Genomic DNA, 20,833 nt, shown 5'->3' on the forward strand with positions numbered 1-20,833 from the left:
TTTATTCCAAATTAGTCTTTGGAAAATGATTAAAATGTTAGGATTTTATTTAGAATATTTTAATGGTTTTTATCTCTTTCACTCTCACGGCACAAAATAGAAAAGCAACCAACGTCACTAAAAATAAATCACTCCCAACATGATGTTTGGAAGGGCTGCAAGGCTTCGAACTGATTGAAGACAAACAAAAACCACCAAACCAAGAAAGAAGGACGTATGAAGGCAATACAAAAATCAACATACGCCAACAAAACCTCTTATACAAACCCCACTGGTCTCGAAAAATACAAAGAAAGGAAGTTAAACCCTTAAAGACACACAATATAAATTCCTAGTAGACACATATAAGCAGCACAAAAACAAGGAATCATCACAATCGTTGATTTTTACATGATAGATGGTTGAAACAAAAAAAAAGGATTTTTACATGATAGATGGTTGAAACAAAAACAAGGAGAAAAATGTGATATAATACTTTAATCATGCAGAGTAACTTAACAATCTTTCTCTTCTTTTTTTCTCATCTATGCAACTCATAAGGATCATTAGCCACGATGAATCCTTATGAGTCTAATACTAAAAGGCCTCACCCACCCCTACCAAGATATATATATATATATACCAGGATCTCCGAATCCAAGAATAATACATTAGATTCATTAAGGAGTGATTAATGTTCTTTCCTTTTTAAAGAAAAAAAAAAGATGGGACCGTCCAAGATGGAATTGGCGGATCTCTTCGTATCCAAGGATACATTGAATTCGGTCTTGGCGTCATTAATGGCATGGAACGCCGAGTTCTCCTAATGCAGAATACGGCGGCATTCCTTGCGAAACCGTCGGTAGAGTTCATTGAACTACAGGTTAGAGAGTCCACCAAATTGGCGGAATGCTAAGTAAGAACTAACCAACACACTCACGATAAAAGGGGGGCATTTGTTCTGCTACATGCAAACACAAGGCAGATATGGACGGGGACACAGAGCACCGTCCCTGGAATGCTAGGAACTGTATGCCCCAAGACCGCCGGTGTTCCTGTATCAAAGTACACCCTGTCGTGTTCGGCATTTGCAAATTATTATGAAGATTGGTAATGTTTGAAGTTGAGGTTGGAGTTGGATTTAGTTTGGATTTTATATTAGATTTAGATTTAACTCGTTTTCCGATGCATATAATCCAGGTCTCTTTGGAAGTCCAAATATTCCAATATAATAATATTAATTAATTTTATCCAATCCTTAGATATCTTTTTTTATTAATTCTTATGAAAGTGTACATGTACCAAGTTAAGATAGCTTGTGAGGCACTCTCTTTGTTTATCAAGTTCCATCAATTTCATGATTTTCACAAGATCCTTGGACTCTTCAAGAATAACCTTTTTTGAATTTTTTATTAGGTGAGCAGGAGAAGTATTTTATCAAACTGCCTAACAAGATGGACGAAGCCGCTACACTTTCTCCCCTTCCCCTTAGTACTAGGCCTGATTTTGGTGTCTCAGAGTAACGCTCTTACTATGTTTCAACTCACATATCAGTGCCTCCATTTTACATCATAGAAAATTGGCGCTCTAAGAATTCAAAATAGAGACTGACCACCTACCAGCCTCTACCCTATCAGTTGCGCCAACTCTCTCTGAAGTTTTCTGAGTCCTTTATGTCTTTACATTGAAGATGATAGAAGAGAAATTTTCATGAGTCCCTCATGAGTGTATTAAGGATCTTGCATTGTCAATTTGGATTAAAGTTGGACAAATCTAACAAAAAAAAATTTAAATACCTCGGTAGCTTTAGCAACAAAGCAAAAACTTGTTCAAGTCTGAAAAATCTAAGAAATTAGATCTCAGATCTTTGGGTTTAGGGTCCAATTAATGAAGCCAAAAATGGCGGAGTTGATTAATTTCAGAGATCCTAGATCTAAGGACTTGAGATTCAGCAGTTGCTTGATGGCCGGATCTGTATTAACTCCATCCACTTCTCTGACCTTGGACATCTTCTCCCAGATCTCATTCTTAACGACAGTAATATAGCTAATGATACACTGCCAACAACAGCTCAATTGCCCCTAGCTAAGCATCAGCTTAAGTCCTCTTCAAAACTCTCTCTCTCCCTCTCTCTCTCTCTCTCACACATATACACACATACAAATTTACCAACATGTTACATAAGATTTATGGGTGGAGCCATAATTTTTTTTATGACGGGAGCTGAATTAAAGTTTTTAAATTTTGATAGGAGCCAAAATATCATTTTTCAAAATTTTTATATAAGACAACTAAAATTTACATGTACCCCCCCCCATAAGATTCTATTAGTCCACTTGAACTGGATTAAATCTTCTTTTTTCTACTTATGCATGTTAAAATTGAGTTCTCAAATTAAAGAACTTGTAGTTCTTCTCACAACACATAGACTGGGATGCTAGATATAAGGGGTGAAGCTACAAAAATTCTAGTTTAGCGGCACTATGTATTCAATTTAAAATTTTTAAGGGCATTAATATGTAAATGAAAAAAATTGCTCAAAAATATCAATATAAAAACCTATGTGCAATTGCCCACACGCAACTCATGCCTGCATCCACCCTTGGTAGATGCATATTTTTTTGACACAGATTAAAATGGTAATGTTTTGGGATCTCAGCAACACTCACCATATGTGTGTGTTTGTGTGTATATTTTATTGTTCACATGCTTGTACGTTAATATTTACCTATTGAATGCATCTTTAGGTCAAACTTACCATGCTCACCATATCTTCATATCTTGAAATTCGGGAATCAATACTAAGTTGATGTTTTTCATATTGATAGTTTCTTTTAATGCATTATATATATAGATATAGATATATATGTATTCATCAAATTAAAAAAAAAAAAGGAAAGAAAAAAAAAATGAAGAATCGAAACTTGTGGTACTGAATTGGACCTAGCCCAGATTATTTCTTGATGAACTCAAAAAACTCAGGTGGGCTCGAGCCCAACATGAAACGAGGTGAAGCTCGGTTCTTTGGCGGTCTAGGACGGCCAGGTTTAGGAAGAGAAGATTCGAACATTAAATACTTACTATGAAATCAGATATATTATATCTTTCTAAGGGCTTTACATTTTGATTTGTTTGCATTTATCGCCCCAGTCTGATTGCCTTGTTGAAGTTAGAAAGCCAGAGTGGGACTCAAGCGGCAGATCCCGTACTTGTTACAGCAAGGAACATTTGAGGGCAGCTTCGTAATCCGGTTTCCAAAATTAGACCGCCGGAACGGTTACATATGCGTACTCTCTCTCTCTCTCTCTCTCTCTCTGCTCTCTTTTTCTCGTTCTGCCTTTTCTGCCTCTGAGCGAGTGAGAGATCGAGACGACGGATGATGGTTTCGGGGCGTTTCTCTTGGTGGCTCTGCTCCGTGTTTCTTCTCTGTGCTTCTCGGGCTCTGGGTGGCGACCCTTCTGTCTACTATGAGTGGGAAGTCTCCTACAAGGATGTGTCTCCTCTTGGAGTGAAGCAGAAGGTGTAGTTTCTCCTCCCACTTCCGTTCTCGTCATGCCTTTGGCGGGTTTTTGGATTTTTCTTCTTGGTGGTACATTTTCTTCCGTTTGGTTTGAACGTTGTGTGTGGAAAGAGAAGACGGGTGGTTGCTTGTTCTTGGTTTGCTGGTGAATGGTCATGGGTTAGTGCTGATTTCTTATAAAAAAAGTGGTGGTGAACTTATGGAGTCTGCAAATTCTTGCTGGGTTGGAAACACAGAGAGAAGAGCCAAGTGCTGGAAAAAAGTGAACTACGGGTTTTGCTGGGGTTACTGTTAAACGAGTCTCCTTCCTGTGTAAAAATTGAGTTCGTTTCCTCTATTGTGGAGGTCTGGTCTTCAGTATCTTCTGTTGCTTCTTTCTTGGCTACACTTGTTGACTTCGTTGGTTGCTTTGCTTTTGTATACTGTGTTGAAGAAAATATAATTTGGCATTTTATGAAACTGGTTATATGTGGCGTCTTTTGGGAAGATAAAATCTCTTGATAGGAAGAGTTGTTCATCTTCTGCTCAATCGCTTCCCGTGCCTCGGTTTTTTAGTAGTAATCTGTTATCCTTGGGAAGTTTCGTCTGCATTTGATATGATACTGCATTATCACGTTTGCATTTCTTTTGTAGCAAAATAAGATCGCCACTGGCATTTTCTTCCTGGCACAGCCAATCAATATTTGAAGGTTGAACCGATATAATTCATCCCTTTTTATCCTTTGCACAGCTGGTTGCTCTCCGATTTTCTCTACGGCCAGAAAAAAAATTCAGCTGAATCACCCAACATTCAAGTCTATTTGATGTTCACTATCTTGGCTTGTCCTATCTTCCCGAGCTCGGTCAGATTATGGTATATTGAGCATGCCCGGTCTTTGACCTGTCATCTCCTTTACCTTTCTATCTCGGCAGAATTCTTTCTCGAACCTGGAACTTAGTAGGTTATGGTGAGTCATGTAAATGTCGATATTTCAGCCCCAGAGTATCTGCATAGTGAGTGACAGCTTTTTTTAATTTTTCCTTGCTCTTTTGAAAAACTTTCCTTTTTTCCTGATGGGTGTTTTCTTATGTTTATTTCTTTGTTGTCTTGTCCGTTTGTCCTTTGTGAAAATTGTCTTGTTTCTGACTGGTATGTGATTTGCATTTTAGGTAATTGCAATCAATGGAATGTTCCCTGGACCTCCTATCAATGCAACCACCAACTGGAATGTACTTGTGAATGTCTGGAACAATCTGGATGAGCCGTTACTCATCACTTGGTATGGGCAGCTAGTCAAATGTAATAACTCCTTTTGGCAATGTCTCATTGCTGTTGCTGATGATCACGTTTACATTGCAGGTCTGGTATACAACAAAGAAGAAATTCCTGGCAGGATGGCGTGTTGGGAACAACTTGCCCAATTCCCGTTGGTTGGAATTGGACATACGAATTTCAAGTCAAAGATCAGATTGGAAGTTTTTTCTACTTTCCATCAATCTATCTTCAAAGAGCTGCAGGTGGCTATGGTGATTTTATTGTGAATAATCGTGAAGTCATTCCAATACCTTTTGAAGCACCTGATGGGGATATTACCCTTTTCATATCCGACTGGTATACAAGGAGTCAGAAGGTAGGAATGTTTTGCATTGAGAACTCTCAAAGGCTTTTATCGCAGGGCACCTTTTGTCCTTGATTCCTTGGAATTTTATTGGCCTCATTTTCTGGCAGGATTTAAGAAGGGATCTGGATAATGGTTTAGCTCTTGCGATGCCTGATGGGGTTCTTATAAATGGATTGGGCCCATATCGGTATGATCAGGCACTTGTGCCACCTGGTATAACATATGAGCAGATAAATGTTGAACCAGGTAAGAACTAGCTTGGAGTTCTAAATAGCTATTTGTGTTAAAAACTGCTGTCAGTACTTGTATTGTTTACCTGCATAATTAATGCCCCTTCAAATACTTTATATATTTTCCTACTTTTTGTACATGGTATATACCACGTTGGTTTTTCTGCTGGTCGCAGTATCTAGTTATGTACTTGCCTCTGGTTGATATTGAGCACTCCGTTTATGATTAATCTACAAGTTTGAGCCATTATACTTAACAGTTTGCTCAGCCTCCTGCCTAGGTGCTGGTGGTGGTAAGAACTAAGCTGGTGTTCTGACCAACTATATGCTAAAACTGCTGTTTTGTAACTGTATTATTTGGCTTCAGAATCAGTGCACTTAGGAATCCTGTATATATTTTCCTACCTGTTCTATGTATCACTTTTGTTTCTGCACTGGTAACAGTGTCTAATCTGTACTTTCATATAGTTGATATTGGCCATTTAGTTTATGACTAATGTACAAGTTGGAACCATTATATTCAACAGTGTGCCTAGCCTCCTGCCTTGGTGCGGGGAAGTAGCCTAAATGCTAGGCCGAGGCACCTGGGTGCTGGATGGTAGCCTAGACACAATGGCATGAACTCCCACATTGACTCTTTTGCTCTTTATCTTCCCCCCTACTTTCTGGGGCATAGGCCTGCTGAGTGCTTTTAATGTACACAGACTAGAACTAAAACCCACTGGAAAGCTTCCATTTCACCAAATTCTTACTCTTTCTGGCCATTTCTTAAAACAGCTACTCTATTTTTCTTAGTGTTTTGTATGGACAAGTTTTTGCAGTTGTGCAATTTCTCTCATATTTTACAGATTATTGGTCGCCATCTTATATGTTTTATCAATGTGGGATTGGAACAGGAAAGACTTATCGAGTCCGAGTTCATCATGTTGGTGTGTCAACTAGCCTAAATTTTAGAATTCAGAACCATCAAATGCTGCTTGTGGAGACTGAAGGGTCATATACAGTCCAGCAGAACTATTCAAACCTTGATATTCATGTTGGTCAGTCGTACACATTCTTGGTCACAATGGACCAGAATGCAAGCAGTGATTACTATGTGGTTGCAAGTGCACGATTTGTCAACTCATCAGAGTGGACCAAAGTGACAGGTGTTGCCATCTTGCACTATTCCAATTCTCAAGGCCCTGCATCTGGCCCACTTCCTGATCCACCAAATGACAGTTATGACAAATCCTTCTCTGTTAACCAGGCCCGATCAATAAGGTGACTATAACCTTCTGACAATTACAATGTGATCCAAATTTTGAGTGCTAATGGTTCTATCTTGTAATATCCCTTCAGGTGGAACACATCAGCAAGTGGTGCACGTCCTAATCCGCAAGGATCCTTTAGATATGGTCAGATTCCAGTTACTGATGTGTACAGGATAGAAAATGAACCTGCACAAATGATCAAGGGGAAGATGAGGACCACGTTGAATGGAATTTCATATTTCATACCTTCCACACCTCTAAAGCTTGCAGACCAGTTTAACGTTCCTGGAATTTTTAAGCTTGATTTTCCAAACGAACCAATGAACAGACCTCCAAAAATGGATACATCAGTAATAAATGCTACCTACAAGGGATTTGTAGAAATTATATTTCAAAATGCTGCTACAACTGTTCAGAGCTATCACTTGGATGGATATGCATTTTTCGTTGTTGGGTGAGCTCCGCTTTTTGTTAATTTTCTTCTTCCATAAGCTTTCTATTCTGATGCATGAGGCATGATTGGTGTCATTTGCATCTATTGTTGCAGAATGGATTATGGAAACTGGACAGAGAACAGCAGAAACTCGTACAACAGGTGGGATGCAGTTGCGCGCAGTACAACACAGGTATAGCATTAAGTTTGAGGTACAGCAAAGGCATAACTGACTTTTAGTCCAAAACCTAAAATAAAATGAAGCCAACTGTGTGCAAGAATGTCTCCGATGAGCCAGAGTTGGTGTTCTTTCCAGCAGATTAATTCGAGGGCCAGCTACCGAAGTGTTAAAGTTTTCTTGCAAGCAGTATTTTCTTCACAGTGTTACACTTGGAAGTTAAAAGTTAATATTTTTTCCTTGGAGGATGCTGCACTATATTGCATCAGGGAGTATTAGTAGTGAGGCTCATCAGCAACGTGGGCATGGAATAAGATGGAGATGTCTTAAGGGTGTCATCATTCTTAGGTCTCAATGGCCTTTTTAAAGGTTTAAAACCATGTTAACTATATAGGAAATAAATTATTTTTATAGGTAAATATGAATTCAACATCAGCATCGTATATTGTTACCTGCATACATGCTTCGGCATAATCTTAGTCTTGGTGGTGAAGTTAAAACATTAACTTTTTCTCATACCTGACAAGTAATTCTGAATTAGATTAATGATACTTTCTGATAGTTCTACAGGAAGAGGTTTATTATGAGGTCTTGCTATTCTATCTCGGAAAAATAGGTTACGAGTTACCTATCGTTTCTTTCCGTAAGTGGGTGTCAACTCTGGAAAAATCATAGCCTTCAGACGGTTCAAGTCGATGGAGACATTCTTTTTCCATGTGATCTCATCTTGAAGTAATAGTCTCAAGTACCTTATGAGTGCTTGTCATATTAAGAAGAGGCATTACAAGCTAAATTCTGTGCCTGTCATGGGTCTTCTGATGCATCCCAGTGGAAAAGAATATTAAAATGCCTGGAACTATGGTCTATCTTGCATTTTTTTTTTCCGGGTTGTAAGTGATTCATAATCATCCTGCATGACCTTGATGGTGTTTAGAAAATTTAAATTGGATGAATTGTTGTGTTAACCGAATTGTGGTGCGTCATTTATCCCAACCTCTTGATGCTGTTCTCAGGTTTAATAGTTACTTCTCAATTGACTGATTGCACAGGTTTTCCCTGGTGGATGGACAGCCATTCTGGTTTATTTAGACAACGTGGGAATGTGGAATTTGCGTGCTGAGAACCTTGACTCATGGTATCTGGGGCAGGAACTCTACATGAGGGTGGTTAATCCAGAAATTAACAATAAAACAGAGTTGACACCTCCCGACAATGCTATATTTTGTGGTGCACTTAAATACATGCAGCAGGAGTAAGACAAGCATCTTTCGCTTATTGATTTATTTTTGGGTTTATTTTTGGGTATCATATTATTAATAAGAGATTTTTCTGCTGTTGTTGTCATGTTTGCAGATCTTATGATCATAAGCATGGTCCGGCATTCTCACCGGCTTGGACTCTCACCACACATAGATCCATGCTGGTGTTGCTTCTCATTATTTGGGCAGCTGCTTTTTACTGAAGAGGACACAGTAAGAGTTTTATTTGCAACCTGGTGAAGACTGACGTCAAAACTAATCATCTGCTAGCTGATTTTTTTACAAGTGTAGATTGAGACAGAGAAGAAGGAGAACAGTTTTACAAAAATGTGACAACTTGCATTCTCCTGACCGATCAAACAAGCAATTATGTGATATTTCTGTAGAGCAACTTGTGGAAATTTTTTCTTTTTTCTAATGTTTCACCGGTAAATGTACATGACATTTTGATTCTTTAGGTTTAAGAACAATATAAAACCGAAAAAAAAAGGAATTTATTCTTTTAGGAAATGAGATTGGTTAACTGTATTTGCAATATGGCAACAAATACATGAGTTGGATTTGAAACAGCTAAAAATTGCAAAAGTTATTCTTCGTTTGGACTTAATTGCATGCTTATGTCTGATGCTTATAATCATAATTGTTGGAAACTAAAAATGCATTTCAAAATAGGCAGGGATCAACTGATTCCGAAAGATCTATGGCCATCTCTCTTTCTGGGACTGAGAATTTTTCACCACCTGAGCCTCAGACCTTTTTTCTTGGATGTTTAGCTGTGAATGACATTTCTCGTCTGGTTCCTGTAGGGAGGTAACCGGCTCCTGTATGGTTATAAGGTTTTTGGCTTTTTTTGTGTGCAAAACTTGATCAGGATCCTCTTTTTCATGTATTTAGCCTATTGAACACATCCTAAGTTCATAGGTCGACTGCATCCGTCTTTTCCATGAAAAGCCATCTATGTTGTCAATGCTGAAAAGAAACTATGGCATTTCCTTTGGTAAATGTTATATTTATCATTGCAGAATGGCATTTCCTTTGGTAAATGTTATGTTTATCATTGCAGACGAGCATATTTTGAAGCAAGACCAGCACGAGTGTTAACTTTTGCTTCTTCTTGTTAACTATTTACTTTTGTGCTTACAGTTAATGCTTAACAATATGACTAAATGACCAATAGTAAATCAGAGGATATTATTCATCAAACAGATTTTACTTGTATACAAAACAGAAGTAAGCTCTAAAGTTCCTATCAAATTTAAAAAGTTCAATCATTCTATAATTGGATTTACAATCATGATTCCTTCTCTGCCCTTTGCATTCCATAGTTCAAGCTCAATTTGGCCGTTGTTCATATTCAGTTTGAAGCATAGTCACATATGTCGTTTTCAAATTTTAAATGGTGGGGTTTTTCTCTGGTATCATATGGTGGGCTTTGGAAAAAAATGGAAAAAATATGGTAAACTTTTAAAAAAATTTAAAAACCTAAAAGTTGAGAAAAAATAAAATAAATGAGAAACTAGTAACACAACATAAAAAATAAGTAGTTAATCAACTAATAAAAATTAGAAAATGGAAACAAGCAGCCACACATTAAACATGTGAAAAGATGCTTAAATGAAAAAAGGGAAAAAAACTTGAAAAAAATGTATTTTTTCATTTTTTCTGCTTCGGCGTTTTGGTTTTTAAAAAACAGTGTTTTTGATGCTTTTTTTGGCTGACTTATTTTTTCATGTTTTATTTTTTTTACATGTTTTATGTAACTATGGTTTGGAGTTTGAACTGTATACGGATTATTTGGGTTCAAGATATGGGACAATTTTTACGAAGGTTGGTGGCTCTTTTTCTTGTGATTCTAATCACGGGTACCTATCAGTGGACAAAGAAAAGCTCAATGTAGTCCTCTTTGTCGCTTTGTAGTTGGCCCAAGCCACCATCATCATGAAGGAACTTGCTGCATCATTACAGGACCCCAGCTCTAAACCTGTAACAAACTTATGGGGAATTTTCTCATGTCCTGTCCTTTTTGTGATAATGGATATTTGTTTTGCAAGGACGTCATGAATTGTTTGGTTACTTTAGTGAGAAATTTTTGACCGATGTCTTGTTAGGAAAATGAATTTAAGTTGATGAAAACTGTCGAAAGCAGAATCAGGATAAAAGATGTAGCTCCATTAGGTTTTAACTTTCAGGGGCATATATTAGATTATACAATTACAAAACGCCTGAGGCAGAGTTTATTAGTGATACAATCATATTACAGTGGATACACTCAACATCTATGCAAGATTACAGAACCTCCTGTAACAGTGACATGATTTGATATACATGGTTGCATAGAGAGAGAGAGATCACAGAGTGATCTTAAGAAACTGTACAACAAAGTAAAGCACGGCCAGGAAGAGGGCAATCTGGTAAGCGTCCCTTTGGAAGCTGTCATCCCTTTGGAAGAACTGACCAAGAAAAAGAGGCAAACTGTGAAGCTTTGAATTTCAAAAATAAAAAATTTTCAATATACTACCTAGCAGTTGTGCTTAGCTAATCTTCAAATCTTGCATTTAAATTGATTAAGCATCTCCAGTGCTCGTAAAATAAAATTCTATTTAAAATGCATAAGCAACGAGCCCATAAGCTTCTTATCTTTTATCTTTTTCTTTTTTTTCGGTCCGGCGGATGAACCTGAATGTTAGATGACTACAGTGGTCGTGTACCATTGTGTTACGATAGCTGCTGTTGCCGCAGACAGATGCAACTTACCTTTGTTGGATCACCAGTAGGATCTGGATAAATCTCTAAGTTCTCCTTTCCTTTTGAAAGTGGACTTGTTAACTCTGTGATGCCATCAGCAATATCTTTACTAGATTCAGTTAGGGCATACAATCGCCTAGAGGTCCAGAAGTATGCCTTCCCAATTATGGATGACGCTGAAACATCCCAAGATTCTTCATGCTCAAGCACTTGACCACTTATTTGATTCAAAGTAAAAACCGAGTTGATGCGTATAATCAAGTCTCCTCCAATGCTAGCAAGCACAAACTTTGGTCTTCCTCTTACAGTCCATTTGATGTTCAGTACGCTGGTAGATAGCATCATCATCTCTTGAACACTCTAACAAATGAAAAGGCAACAAAGGGAAAGCAATATAGAAAACCTTGAGACACTCAAAAAGGCAATAGTTCTCTACCAATGTTATAAAGGGAAAATTTTTCACTTTGAAGCATCCAATGTTATCCATCTGGCAGATTCAACAGTTTCCAAAGCGTTAAGGACGTAAAAAGATTCATAGAACTATTTGGATGAAGATTTTCAATAAAATATTATTCCTACTCCGAAAAGGAAACATATGCATGAAGAAATCCAAATTGATTAACCCAATTACGAACTACTCTCCTTTTATTGAGGAAATTGAACCATTAGTCCTTGTACATATGAAAGAACTCCTGACCACTATGTTAGCAATAGAAAGAAACATGGGATAGAACTCGGCACTCTAAAGCGCATGTGTTCTAATTTCAGCCCAAGTCAAGCAAAGCATAGTTGCAGAGAAACTAGTTTTGGAAGAGACGTTGCATGATCTCCCAAAATGCAAATGTAACTACTCTAAAAAGTGGAATTCTCATCCCACATCCTCTTTTCTATGGTTTATCATTGACTGGTTTTGATAAGCATGATTGCAGCTTTTGCTAGTGACAGGAACATTTTGAACCCCATCAAATTGCTGGCTTTTGCCAATCAACATTTATTTATCTAGTTCAACTCCTTCCAACCTCTTCCTTTTGTTCTCTCTTCCTCAGTAAGTTATTTACATTCCTTATGTCATCTTCTTGTTCGCTCTTTCTTTTTCCTCAGGCGTTTCTCTCTCTCTCTCTCTCTCTTTCTAATATCTTTTCCTGTAGCTTGCACTTAATTGTGAGATGGCGTGAATATACTATCGCATGAGGCCGATGCCACACTTTTGCGGTGCACGGATACTCCTGGAAGGGCGCTGTACCCGTGTCGACATGGCTAGACCCTTGAGTGGGTGCAGGACATGACAGACTTATCTATTTTTTGTTTAGTAATTTATACATTATGAATATAAATAATAAATGTATGTGTTTGTTTGCTTAGAATAATATATATATATATATATATATATATATATATATATATATATATATCACACCGATCTTTTGGGTCGTCAAGCCTCTCACACACACACAGTCCTATGCAATGACGACCAGGGGATTTCAAACCAAGTTTTCTTTTTCTTTTTTTTTTTTGTTGAAAATGCTCCACATGAGTGCATGCACTCCCACCCATGTACATAGCATGAGGGCAGGTAGGAAGTGCAGATGCAGGTGAACACACATAAAAACTTATACGTACAAAATCACAAACATAAAAGAAATATATGCATTCAAGTAGGGTGTAAACTGTAAAGTAAAGAACTATAATTAAGAGAGAAACCACAGCTCATCAACGCTGCATTGGCACCTGGATGCACCTGACTTGCGTGGTATCTCTGTGCCCATGTGACAGCTTGAAATATCATCATTGATGGTGACACGACAAGAACTTTTGTCTTCCAGAAAAACAGTTCTTTCTTAGTTTAATTATGTTTGGCATTGAACTTCTCAGGATCCTTCTTATCCCAGAGGACAAAGGCTAAGATTTTAAAGAGTGAGAAAAGGGAACGCTATCAAATAAAGTCAAGGAGGTTTTGAGCAGGCCCAGAGAGTAAACTAAATTCTCACCACTGAGGGCTTGTCCAATGCTCCGGTCACCCACAGTGGTCGCTTGTACTTCTTGCGACCAGTAAAAGCCCTAACTGGATCCTGCATTTCAGATAAATGAAAAATAGGTGAAGTTTGCAAGAAAAGGGCAGAAATTGACATTGCTACCAAATGAACGACCATTATTTGATGTAACATTCATCAAATTTCATAGTAACGCAGTCATTCTTATGGAACTAACCCCATAATGCTTGGTCTGCCACGTGAAGATTCAAAAGAAGGAGAGAGATGTTAAAGCCAACTAAGTTAGAGACCAAAGAAGCAAGAGATATCATAAAAATAAATATTATGCTTCACAATTTATATAGCACTCCATCGTTATGAAACTGATATGACTTGGCATGTTAACTTCTTTTTCCCCATAGACCCAGTACTGCAACTAGATAGAGGAACTATACCTGTATGGACTTATTTGCACTCCCAACTTAACCTCCCACTGCTTGCTGGAGTTATTCAAGCATAGAAGGAAAAAGATGTTTGTTTCAGTGGTATGCCTGCTTTCCACAAGGCTTATGTACCATTACGGAATCTCTCTTCTCCTAGCAAAGGAAGTCAAATCTTTCTTTCTCTATTACTATTATTTACAATCAGGTCATTTCAGTGTCGAGGAAAAAAGGGGAGTTTCTTGTTTGCGTCAAGATATGAGTTGCTTTCTTTTTGCTTATCTTAGCCAGTTATTTCCAGTTTCACGGACTTTGTTCTCATGGCACTGTTCTTTCGCACTGGAGCCAATACGCCAATACCTAAGTTATACAGTTAAGTGGAGGGAATAAGGTGGTTCAATTATAGTTTCACTAATCAAACAGCATCCATCAGCCTATGAATTCACATAATGGACATGGTTTCACTGAGGTGACAGCTTTGAAAAGTACAATTACGAATTTCATACCTAAGATATTTATTTCCTTGATTTACCTACGAAGGCACCATTCAGGTAAACAAAAACATTAAAAACTTGACTGGTCACACTTAAGATTTTTTCTCGGTGCCAATCTACATGCATCGAGAGAAACTGTGCCTAACAATTCCTCAACAAGAAGCAAAACAACAAAAGCAGTTTTTGCATTACGAGCTAAGCAAATTTTAGTACTGCAATGGCCATTTTTGAAGGACGTGTGCACCTCATGGAATTTAATAGACCAAGAACTAAGGGTGCACAAATCAGGAGAAACAAAAGCGATCAATCAGCACGAAGAACAAAATGGGCAAATGTAATGTGACAACCAAGTTGAAAAGCATATATGCTCAGTCTCTCACTTGCCAATAGGTTTTCTCACCATGAGAAGAACAACAGTGAAAGAGGAGAAAGAAACACAGACAAATATAAAGCAGAGGCAGAAAATACAGAAGAATGACCTTATATTTGACAGACACTGAATAGGTTCCGAGAGCGCGATTGCCTTCCCTCAACTCCAAAATGTCGCGCGCTAGCTGCCTCGCGGTAGATTCAACAAAAGGACTGCTGATGCACTCGAATTCATTGCACAGCTCGCCAAAGTCCATCTTGTCGACGAGCTTGTCTGCATCAGTTCTTTCGCTCGCTCGTTCCTGAGATACCTCCGTCCCTCTTGATTCATTTATAACTACAGAATTCAAAGGAAACTTCAATTTTTTTTTTCTTTCTGAAATCCATTCTGCCTGTCGATCAGTGGCTCAAAAATCATACGAGGGATACCTACGACTTGCATTACCTAAAATTCTCGTGAATCTTAAAGACTAAAGAACAAAAAACTCTTATTATAAATCCTCAGAAAAACGGTCTAAAGATAATACGGAAGTTTCCACTTCCAAATGACGAAACCGGTTGCTAAGCAGCTTCGAAGCCAATAAAGAATCAAAGAAAAAGAAAACAAGATCCAACATCCAAGATAACGAGGCTGTGCGATTCGGGCATCTTCCAAATGCCACATAATTTCTTCAAAGAAACAAAAAATTCACATGCTGGACAGAAAGGAAGCGCGATCAACAACTGCAAATTCAGTTCAAAATGCAGAAAAGATCTACCAACAACTGAAAATTCAGTTCAAAATGCAGAAAAGATCGAGATCCGAAAAATTCAGAAAGCGAGAGCTAGAGCGAGAGAGAGACAAACAGACCTCGAACCGGGGCGCAACGAGAGAACGGAAACCCGGAGTTCTTCAAGTAATGAGACGAAAACGAAGAAGAAGAGGAAGGAGGAAGAAAGGATGAAGAAGAAGGAGACTTCGCGAAGAAGCAAATAGCAGAGCTCGAAGAGAGCGTGCTCATCTCCCCCTCTCCCGAAGTTTCTTTATTTTCTCTGCCGCCCTTCCTCCCTCCCTCCCTCCCTCTTCTTTTTGCAAATTTTGAATGGATGACGTTGGCCTGCCATCGCGAACCATGATTACCGAACCCTCCTCGACTTTTTACTAAAATGACTTCCAGATCCTTGATATTTTTGGCCTTTATTTTCCCTTTAATATCTTCCAACATTTATTCACGTGTTCACCTCAAAACCACTAGCATCAGCAAATTGCGATTCACAAACTCAGAGTTGCAAACGGATCGGATTTAATGCAGTTGAATCGGTACAACTTTTAAGCGATCCGAATCGTTTGCAACCAATTTACAAATTATTCTCTATGCACAAGCCAAGAAAAAAAAAAACTGCACATATTGGTAAGAATAATTTACTAAGGTTGGCTCGAGTCAAAGTGAGTCAACACGTATCGGGTTGGTCATAAATATCAGTGTGCCTCCATGCGTATCGGTATGAAAGGTAGTCCACTCCAAGGAGGTTAATGTTATGAAATCCATAGTCTGAAAGGTAGTCCACTCCAAGGAGGTTAATGTTATGAAATCCATAGTCACCGTCATGACCCAGTGCGCTGTACTTGAAACGTGTTTTTATGGTATAGATTAATAGCAATTTTTATTACGTACACATGTCCGCACTGCCCCTGCCGTTTTCCAAGAATTGCGTACAAGTGCAGTCGCAATCTTCTCATTAAAGCAAGGACAGATCACATGGGACAACTTATCTTCAATTTTCTTGCTTCCAAGTTTTGATTAGCATGAAGACAGCACACTCCTACAAACACTATGTTGTCTCGGTCCTTGCACTTCTATGAACTGCTCTGTTTACCAAAGAGGCTTTAAGGGGTCGTTTGAGGGCAAAAACACTTTGTGACAGTTCTATGGACATTGTTCTTCATTTATAAAAAAAAAAAAGTTAAAATCATGGTTCACCTTGTTCTTAGATAGGGGGGTTTAGGTTTTATTTCAATTTTGTTTCTCAAAAATTCCACTTGCTATCCGAAGCTGGTTATATGCATCACTCAAACCTGCATCACTCAAACCTGTATGATACATGTGATTCGCCCCAGTGAAGCATATGTGCCTCTTTTGTCCAATGCACACGCTCGATGCACAGTTTTTTCATTTTTAAAAAAAATGTTATTTCTAATGTTTTTCTTCTTTTTTTTTTTCTTTTTTTCAAACTTCACCCATTAAGAAATAGGAGACTTTAGTTTCTTTTTTTTCTTTTGTATAATGACCAGAATACTCATGATCAATAAAACATAGAGACCCTTATAAGGACAAAAAAAAAATAGTGGAAAAGTTAAACGTCAAAAAAGAAAAAAACTTTTCTTTTTAAAAATTCCAAAATACCTCAATTTTGCCAGTCCTTTTTTTTTTTTGGTGCATATATGTTGTATGTCTCACCACCCTGGTGCATGCAGCTCACTCTCCTTGCTATCTCTCTCTAGCTAGAGACAATACCTCCCTCTCCATCTCTTGGGCGAATGTTGTGACACTGATGGCGGCACCCCTCTTTCTCGCTGACGAGTACATGGTGCCCCTCTCTCTTTGGCGGCTCCCAATGTAGTAAAAGGTTTGTGTGCACCGTTATGCATGTCCAACTTACGTAAATAGTAAAAGAAGGGTGTTGTTTTTGTAATTTAAAAAAACCATGTCCTTTGCAGTCTTTTCACTTTTTTTCAATTTTCATTTTCAATTTACCAAAAACTAGTCTCTTTTTCTTTGGGAAGAAAGAATACTTTTGTCATTAACCGTATCATTAATCATACTGACATACAAAATTTCATATGAAGCATGTAACCAGTTTTGCTGCTAATGTCTCTCTCTCTCTCTCTCTCTCTCTCTCTCTCTCTCTCTCTCTCTCTCTATATATATATATATATATCGTCATGTACATCTTGATCTAGTGAGGTTTTGATGGCCTGGTAGACCATAATTGACATTTGAAGATTATGCATGTTGTTGATCTTATCATGTTCCTGCTGCATATATTCAGCCACAAAGATTATCATGGTTGTATGGCATAAGGTTCTATTATATATATGATGACACCAAATTAGTGTGTCTACTATGTAATACAATAGGTAATTCCACCAGTACTAGAGACTTTTCTTACAACTTATATATGAGAAAGTTATGTTAGTAACTTCATTCTAGTCAAAGAAATGTAAGGTGGAAAGCATGGTTTCTATGAGGATGCATGCAACTTTGCATACTCAAGGACTTACTTCTTTTTCTTGTATTATGATAATTCGAACTTGGTAAAGTTAGGCTCTTCATTTTAGTTTTTTTATTAATATGTTTGACAAATTTGGTCATGAAGCTTATACATTGCTATGCCGCGGTGTAGTGCTCAACGATTTGCTTCGTCTCGTCACATTTAACAACATTGGACTGTAATCTTTTTTAAGCTATTTGCTTGTTCATGCACTAATAAAATATGTTCTTGAATTATCCTTCCTCAGATAAATGCCCCTTTCTCATCACTAGGGGCCGAGCCAGGGTAGGGTTCGCAAGAGACATGACCCCACCTTTAAAAAAATTAAAAATTTACATGTAAATCTTTAAAAAAATTCATTTGTCTTATATAAAAATTTTGAAAAGAGATATTTATGCCAAATCAAAATTTAAAAAAACTTTAGTTTGACCCTCCTCATAAAAAATTCCTAACTCTGCCCCTGCTCATCACAAATCACTCTTGCTAAGAGTGATTTTATTCTTTCTGCCATAATTTTTGTTATCAGCTTGTCAATACAATTGCATAAAGCTATGAGGCGAAAGTCCGAAATATTTCAACAAGTCAGTCATTTTCCTTTGAAGGATCTCAATAGCTTGCTTGAAGAGTGACAAAAGAAGAGCCAAGGTGGTGAACTGTGTTGGTGTGTGGAACTTGATTCATACTGGTTCGGGGGCGTTAGCCCCCGATGGATTTTTTTTTTTGTAAGGGCATTTATGTTATTTTGTATAAATGCGGGTTTCGCCCTAATCCTTATGTTGAGAGGAGGGCCGCAGTTTTCTTGGTCTTCTTCTCTCAGAGTGACTATGTTCATCTGTGAGTGAATAGTAAAATATCTATGCGACTGTGGACGTAGGAGATTATTGCTCCGAACCACGTAAATCTTTGTTTTCTTCCTTGTTGCTTCTAACCTCCTCTTTAAACTGCGAGAGAGAAGAGTTTGTGTTGTTCCTAACAAACTGGTAGCGATGTTTGACTCCATCTCAAGAGAGTTGGTCACTGGCAAACTATTAACTTATTAAGATGGGACCCAACCCAAGCCCATTGTTGAACTAACAAACCCCAGTTTGTGGGTGTCATGACTTAACCTGGTTCACAAATGGTGTCATCAAGCGCATACATATACACTTGAATTCGAATATGAACAAAGAAAAGTCATATGTGAATCCGAAATCTAATTTGTTAATTTGAATATGATCTAAATCCGAATCCGAATTATAAACCTAGTTTGGTGGATTTTCAAAATGTAAGAACATTAGATATAAGATATTTATTAAAAATAAATCCAAATCCGATCAGATGTCATTTCTTAAAACTAAATCAGATCTGATTTTTTATCGGACATTAAATTTTTTTCATATCCGATTTTTTTTTTTTTTTAGAACGGTTTAGTCAGATATTCAATCCAAATCAGATATATTAACATTCCTAAACCTACCACGAAGACCGTCAAAGTTTGGCCCAACGTGGCCCACTGCCCAGCCCTAATTTTATTGTTGAAAAGTCATTCCCATCCCCACGATAGCAACTATACATCAGATGTTTGTACATGAACTTCCAAGCCGATAATTTTTTATGTATATTTAACGCAAATTAATTTGACTTGTACTTACCTTTGGCATATGTAGTCTATGCCATGAAATGGACAACTCGATCATGTTTCTTGTACTTAAAAAATCTAACTAATTCCAAAATAGTGGTTTGAATATCTATAGAATACCTAATCACATGTCGTGACCAAAACAGTCCAATTATTGGTACTTAAAGAAACATATAGAATGCGCCATTTTTGTTGTCAACTTTTGCCGGAGTTCATATAAATTGACTTCGTATATGTCAAATTTTATCAAGTCTTTCCGCCGGCTTGTTTTATTTTGCAGTCAGTTCTATTTTGCAGTCAGTTCGTATCCATCATTTCCTTCGTGTTGCCAAGGTACTAAGTCTATTTTTGATGCTTCAAAGTGATGTCTTTGTTATGTTTCAACTGGTAGGTAAAAATAACAAATAAAAATAACAATACTTGTAATTTATAAAAGTTCACTTTTATATAAAATTTTGAAAAATTATATTTTAGTTTCTCTCAAGATTTTGGAACTATAGTTCCACCTTTTAATGAAAAATTCATAGCTTTACTCCTAGTGACAAAATGTCAAAATAGAATTGAATCATTTAAAAGGAACTGCAGGCTAACACAGAAATCGCAACAAAGAACGCCGGGTACCAAAAAATTCAAAGTATATTACTTTTTTCTAAATTTACAACAACAAAAAAATACTAAGCCCCCACTTAAGGGCTCATAATCTAATACTAATCATACAATAATTAGTTAAAACAGTCAGGCTTTTCATTCTAACTACTAATATCATGATAATTAATTAAATAGTGTGATCTTTAAGAGGGACTTATTTGTCACCATTAAAATAAATATTGAAAAGCAACCCGTATCAAGCAACTTCCTAATTTTTATTTTTTCAAAAAATATTTAATAAAAATAAAATGTATATTTTTAAATCTATTTAATTATCAGCTAGCCTTCTTTCAGTTGAGCTACATGCCATTTATGTGGGCCAATATGTGGTCAACTATGATAATGTTGGCTTGTTTACTATGTCCAAAAAAGTGCAAATTTTCCTAACTAATATGTGCTGCACTAATTATTTTGGCAAGACTAAGTGATCCTGACTCCTCACCAAAGACTCTGACCCATGGAGAGATGGTAACCATAAAATTAAGCAAATCTCGCGCCCACAGGCCTCGCTTGCGGGACACGTGCTTGCGGCCGAAGAGAAGCATGTGTGAAGAAAGCATGCGACCGCGACGCTCCCTTCGAGCACAATCGCTTCGAGGAAAAGTAGGGATGTAAATGGTTCGGATTTGAATCGGCTAAGAGTTCTACCAAATCAGATATGACAAAAAAACTTGTATCAATTATGCACCATTCAGAAGAAAAGAAGGCCTTTTTAGTGAGTGGTGACTTGTTGGGACACCTCATCAACAGTTATCTTCATATGTGGAGACAAACCAAGTCAACTATTTTGAGGGTTTAGTTACACTAGGAAACATTCTAAGACCATAAAAAATTGGACCATTTT

General features: G+C 37.4%; 2 protein-coding genes across 2 annotated transcripts; one reads left to right on the forward strand and one right to left on the reverse strand.

Moving 5' to 3' along the window:
- The first annotated feature begins 3,278 nt into the window (after positions 1 to 3,278).
- On the forward strand, positions 3,279 to 8,981 carry LOC116249741 (monocopper oxidase-like protein SKU5). The gene is made up of 9 exons (XM_031622973.2): positions 3,279 to 3,499; positions 4,649 to 4,758; positions 4,839 to 5,109; positions 5,208 to 5,346; positions 6,227 to 6,593; positions 6,672 to 7,037; positions 7,131 to 7,209; positions 8,244 to 8,446; positions 8,548 to 8,981. The coding sequence occupies exons 1-9, from the start codon at positions 3,356 to 3,358 to the stop codon at positions 8,654 to 8,656; spliced, it is 1,788 nt and encodes a 595-aa protein (XP_031478833.1). The 5' UTR covers positions 3,279 to 3,355; the 3' UTR covers positions 8,657 to 8,981.
- Positions 8,982 to 10,624: 1,643 nt separating this feature from the next.
- Positions 10,625 to 15,514, reverse strand: LOC116251638 (uncharacterized). The gene is made up of 5 exons (XM_031626016.2): positions 15,322 to 15,514; positions 14,582 to 14,808; positions 13,187 to 13,267; positions 11,208 to 11,558; positions 10,625 to 10,903 (listed from the first exon to the last, which is right to left on the reverse strand). The coding sequence occupies exons 1-5, from the start codon at positions 15,470 to 15,472 to the stop codon at positions 10,802 to 10,804; spliced, it is 912 nt and encodes a 303-aa protein (XP_031481876.1). The 5' UTR covers positions 15,473 to 15,514; the 3' UTR covers positions 10,625 to 10,801.
- Between the last annotated feature and the right edge of the window lie 5,319 nt (positions 15,515 to 20,833).

The sequence above is a fragment of the Nymphaea colorata genome, chromosome 3, assembly GCF_008831285.2.
Source record: "Nymphaea colorata isolate Beijing-Zhang1983 chromosome 3, ASM883128v2, whole genome shotgun sequence".
Lineage (NCBI taxonomy): Eukaryota > Viridiplantae > Streptophyta > Magnoliopsida > Nymphaeales > Nymphaeaceae > Nymphaea > Nymphaea colorata.

Excerpts from the sequence above, each read along its gene's own strand:
- LOC116249741 (XM_031622973.2), top strand. The coding sequence starts at position 3,356 with ATGATGGTTTCGGGGCGTTTCTCTTGGTGGCTCTGCTCCGTGTTTCTT. Across the intron at positions 3,500-4,648 it reads CTCTTGGAGTGAAGCAGAAG|GTAATTGCAATCAATGGAAT; the intron begins GTGTAGTTTCTC and ends TTTGCATTTTAG. Across the intron at positions 5,347-6,226 it reads GCAGATAAATGTTGAACCAG|GAAAGACTTATCGAGTCCGA; the intron begins GTAAGAACTAGC and ends GGATTGGAACAG.
- LOC116251638 (XM_031626016.2), bottom strand. The coding sequence starts at position 15,472 with ATGAGCACGCTCTCTTCGAGCTCTGCTATTTGCTTCTTCGCGAAGTCT. Across the intron at positions 14,809-15,321 it reads TCGTTGCGCCCCGGTTCGAG|TTATAAATGAATCAAGAGGG; the intron begins GTCTGTTTGTCT and ends TGAATTCTGTAG. Across the intron at positions 11,559-13,186 it reads CATTGGACAAGCCCTCAGTG|AGTGTTCAAGAGATGATGAT; the intron begins GTGAGAATTTAG and ends TTCATTTGTTAG.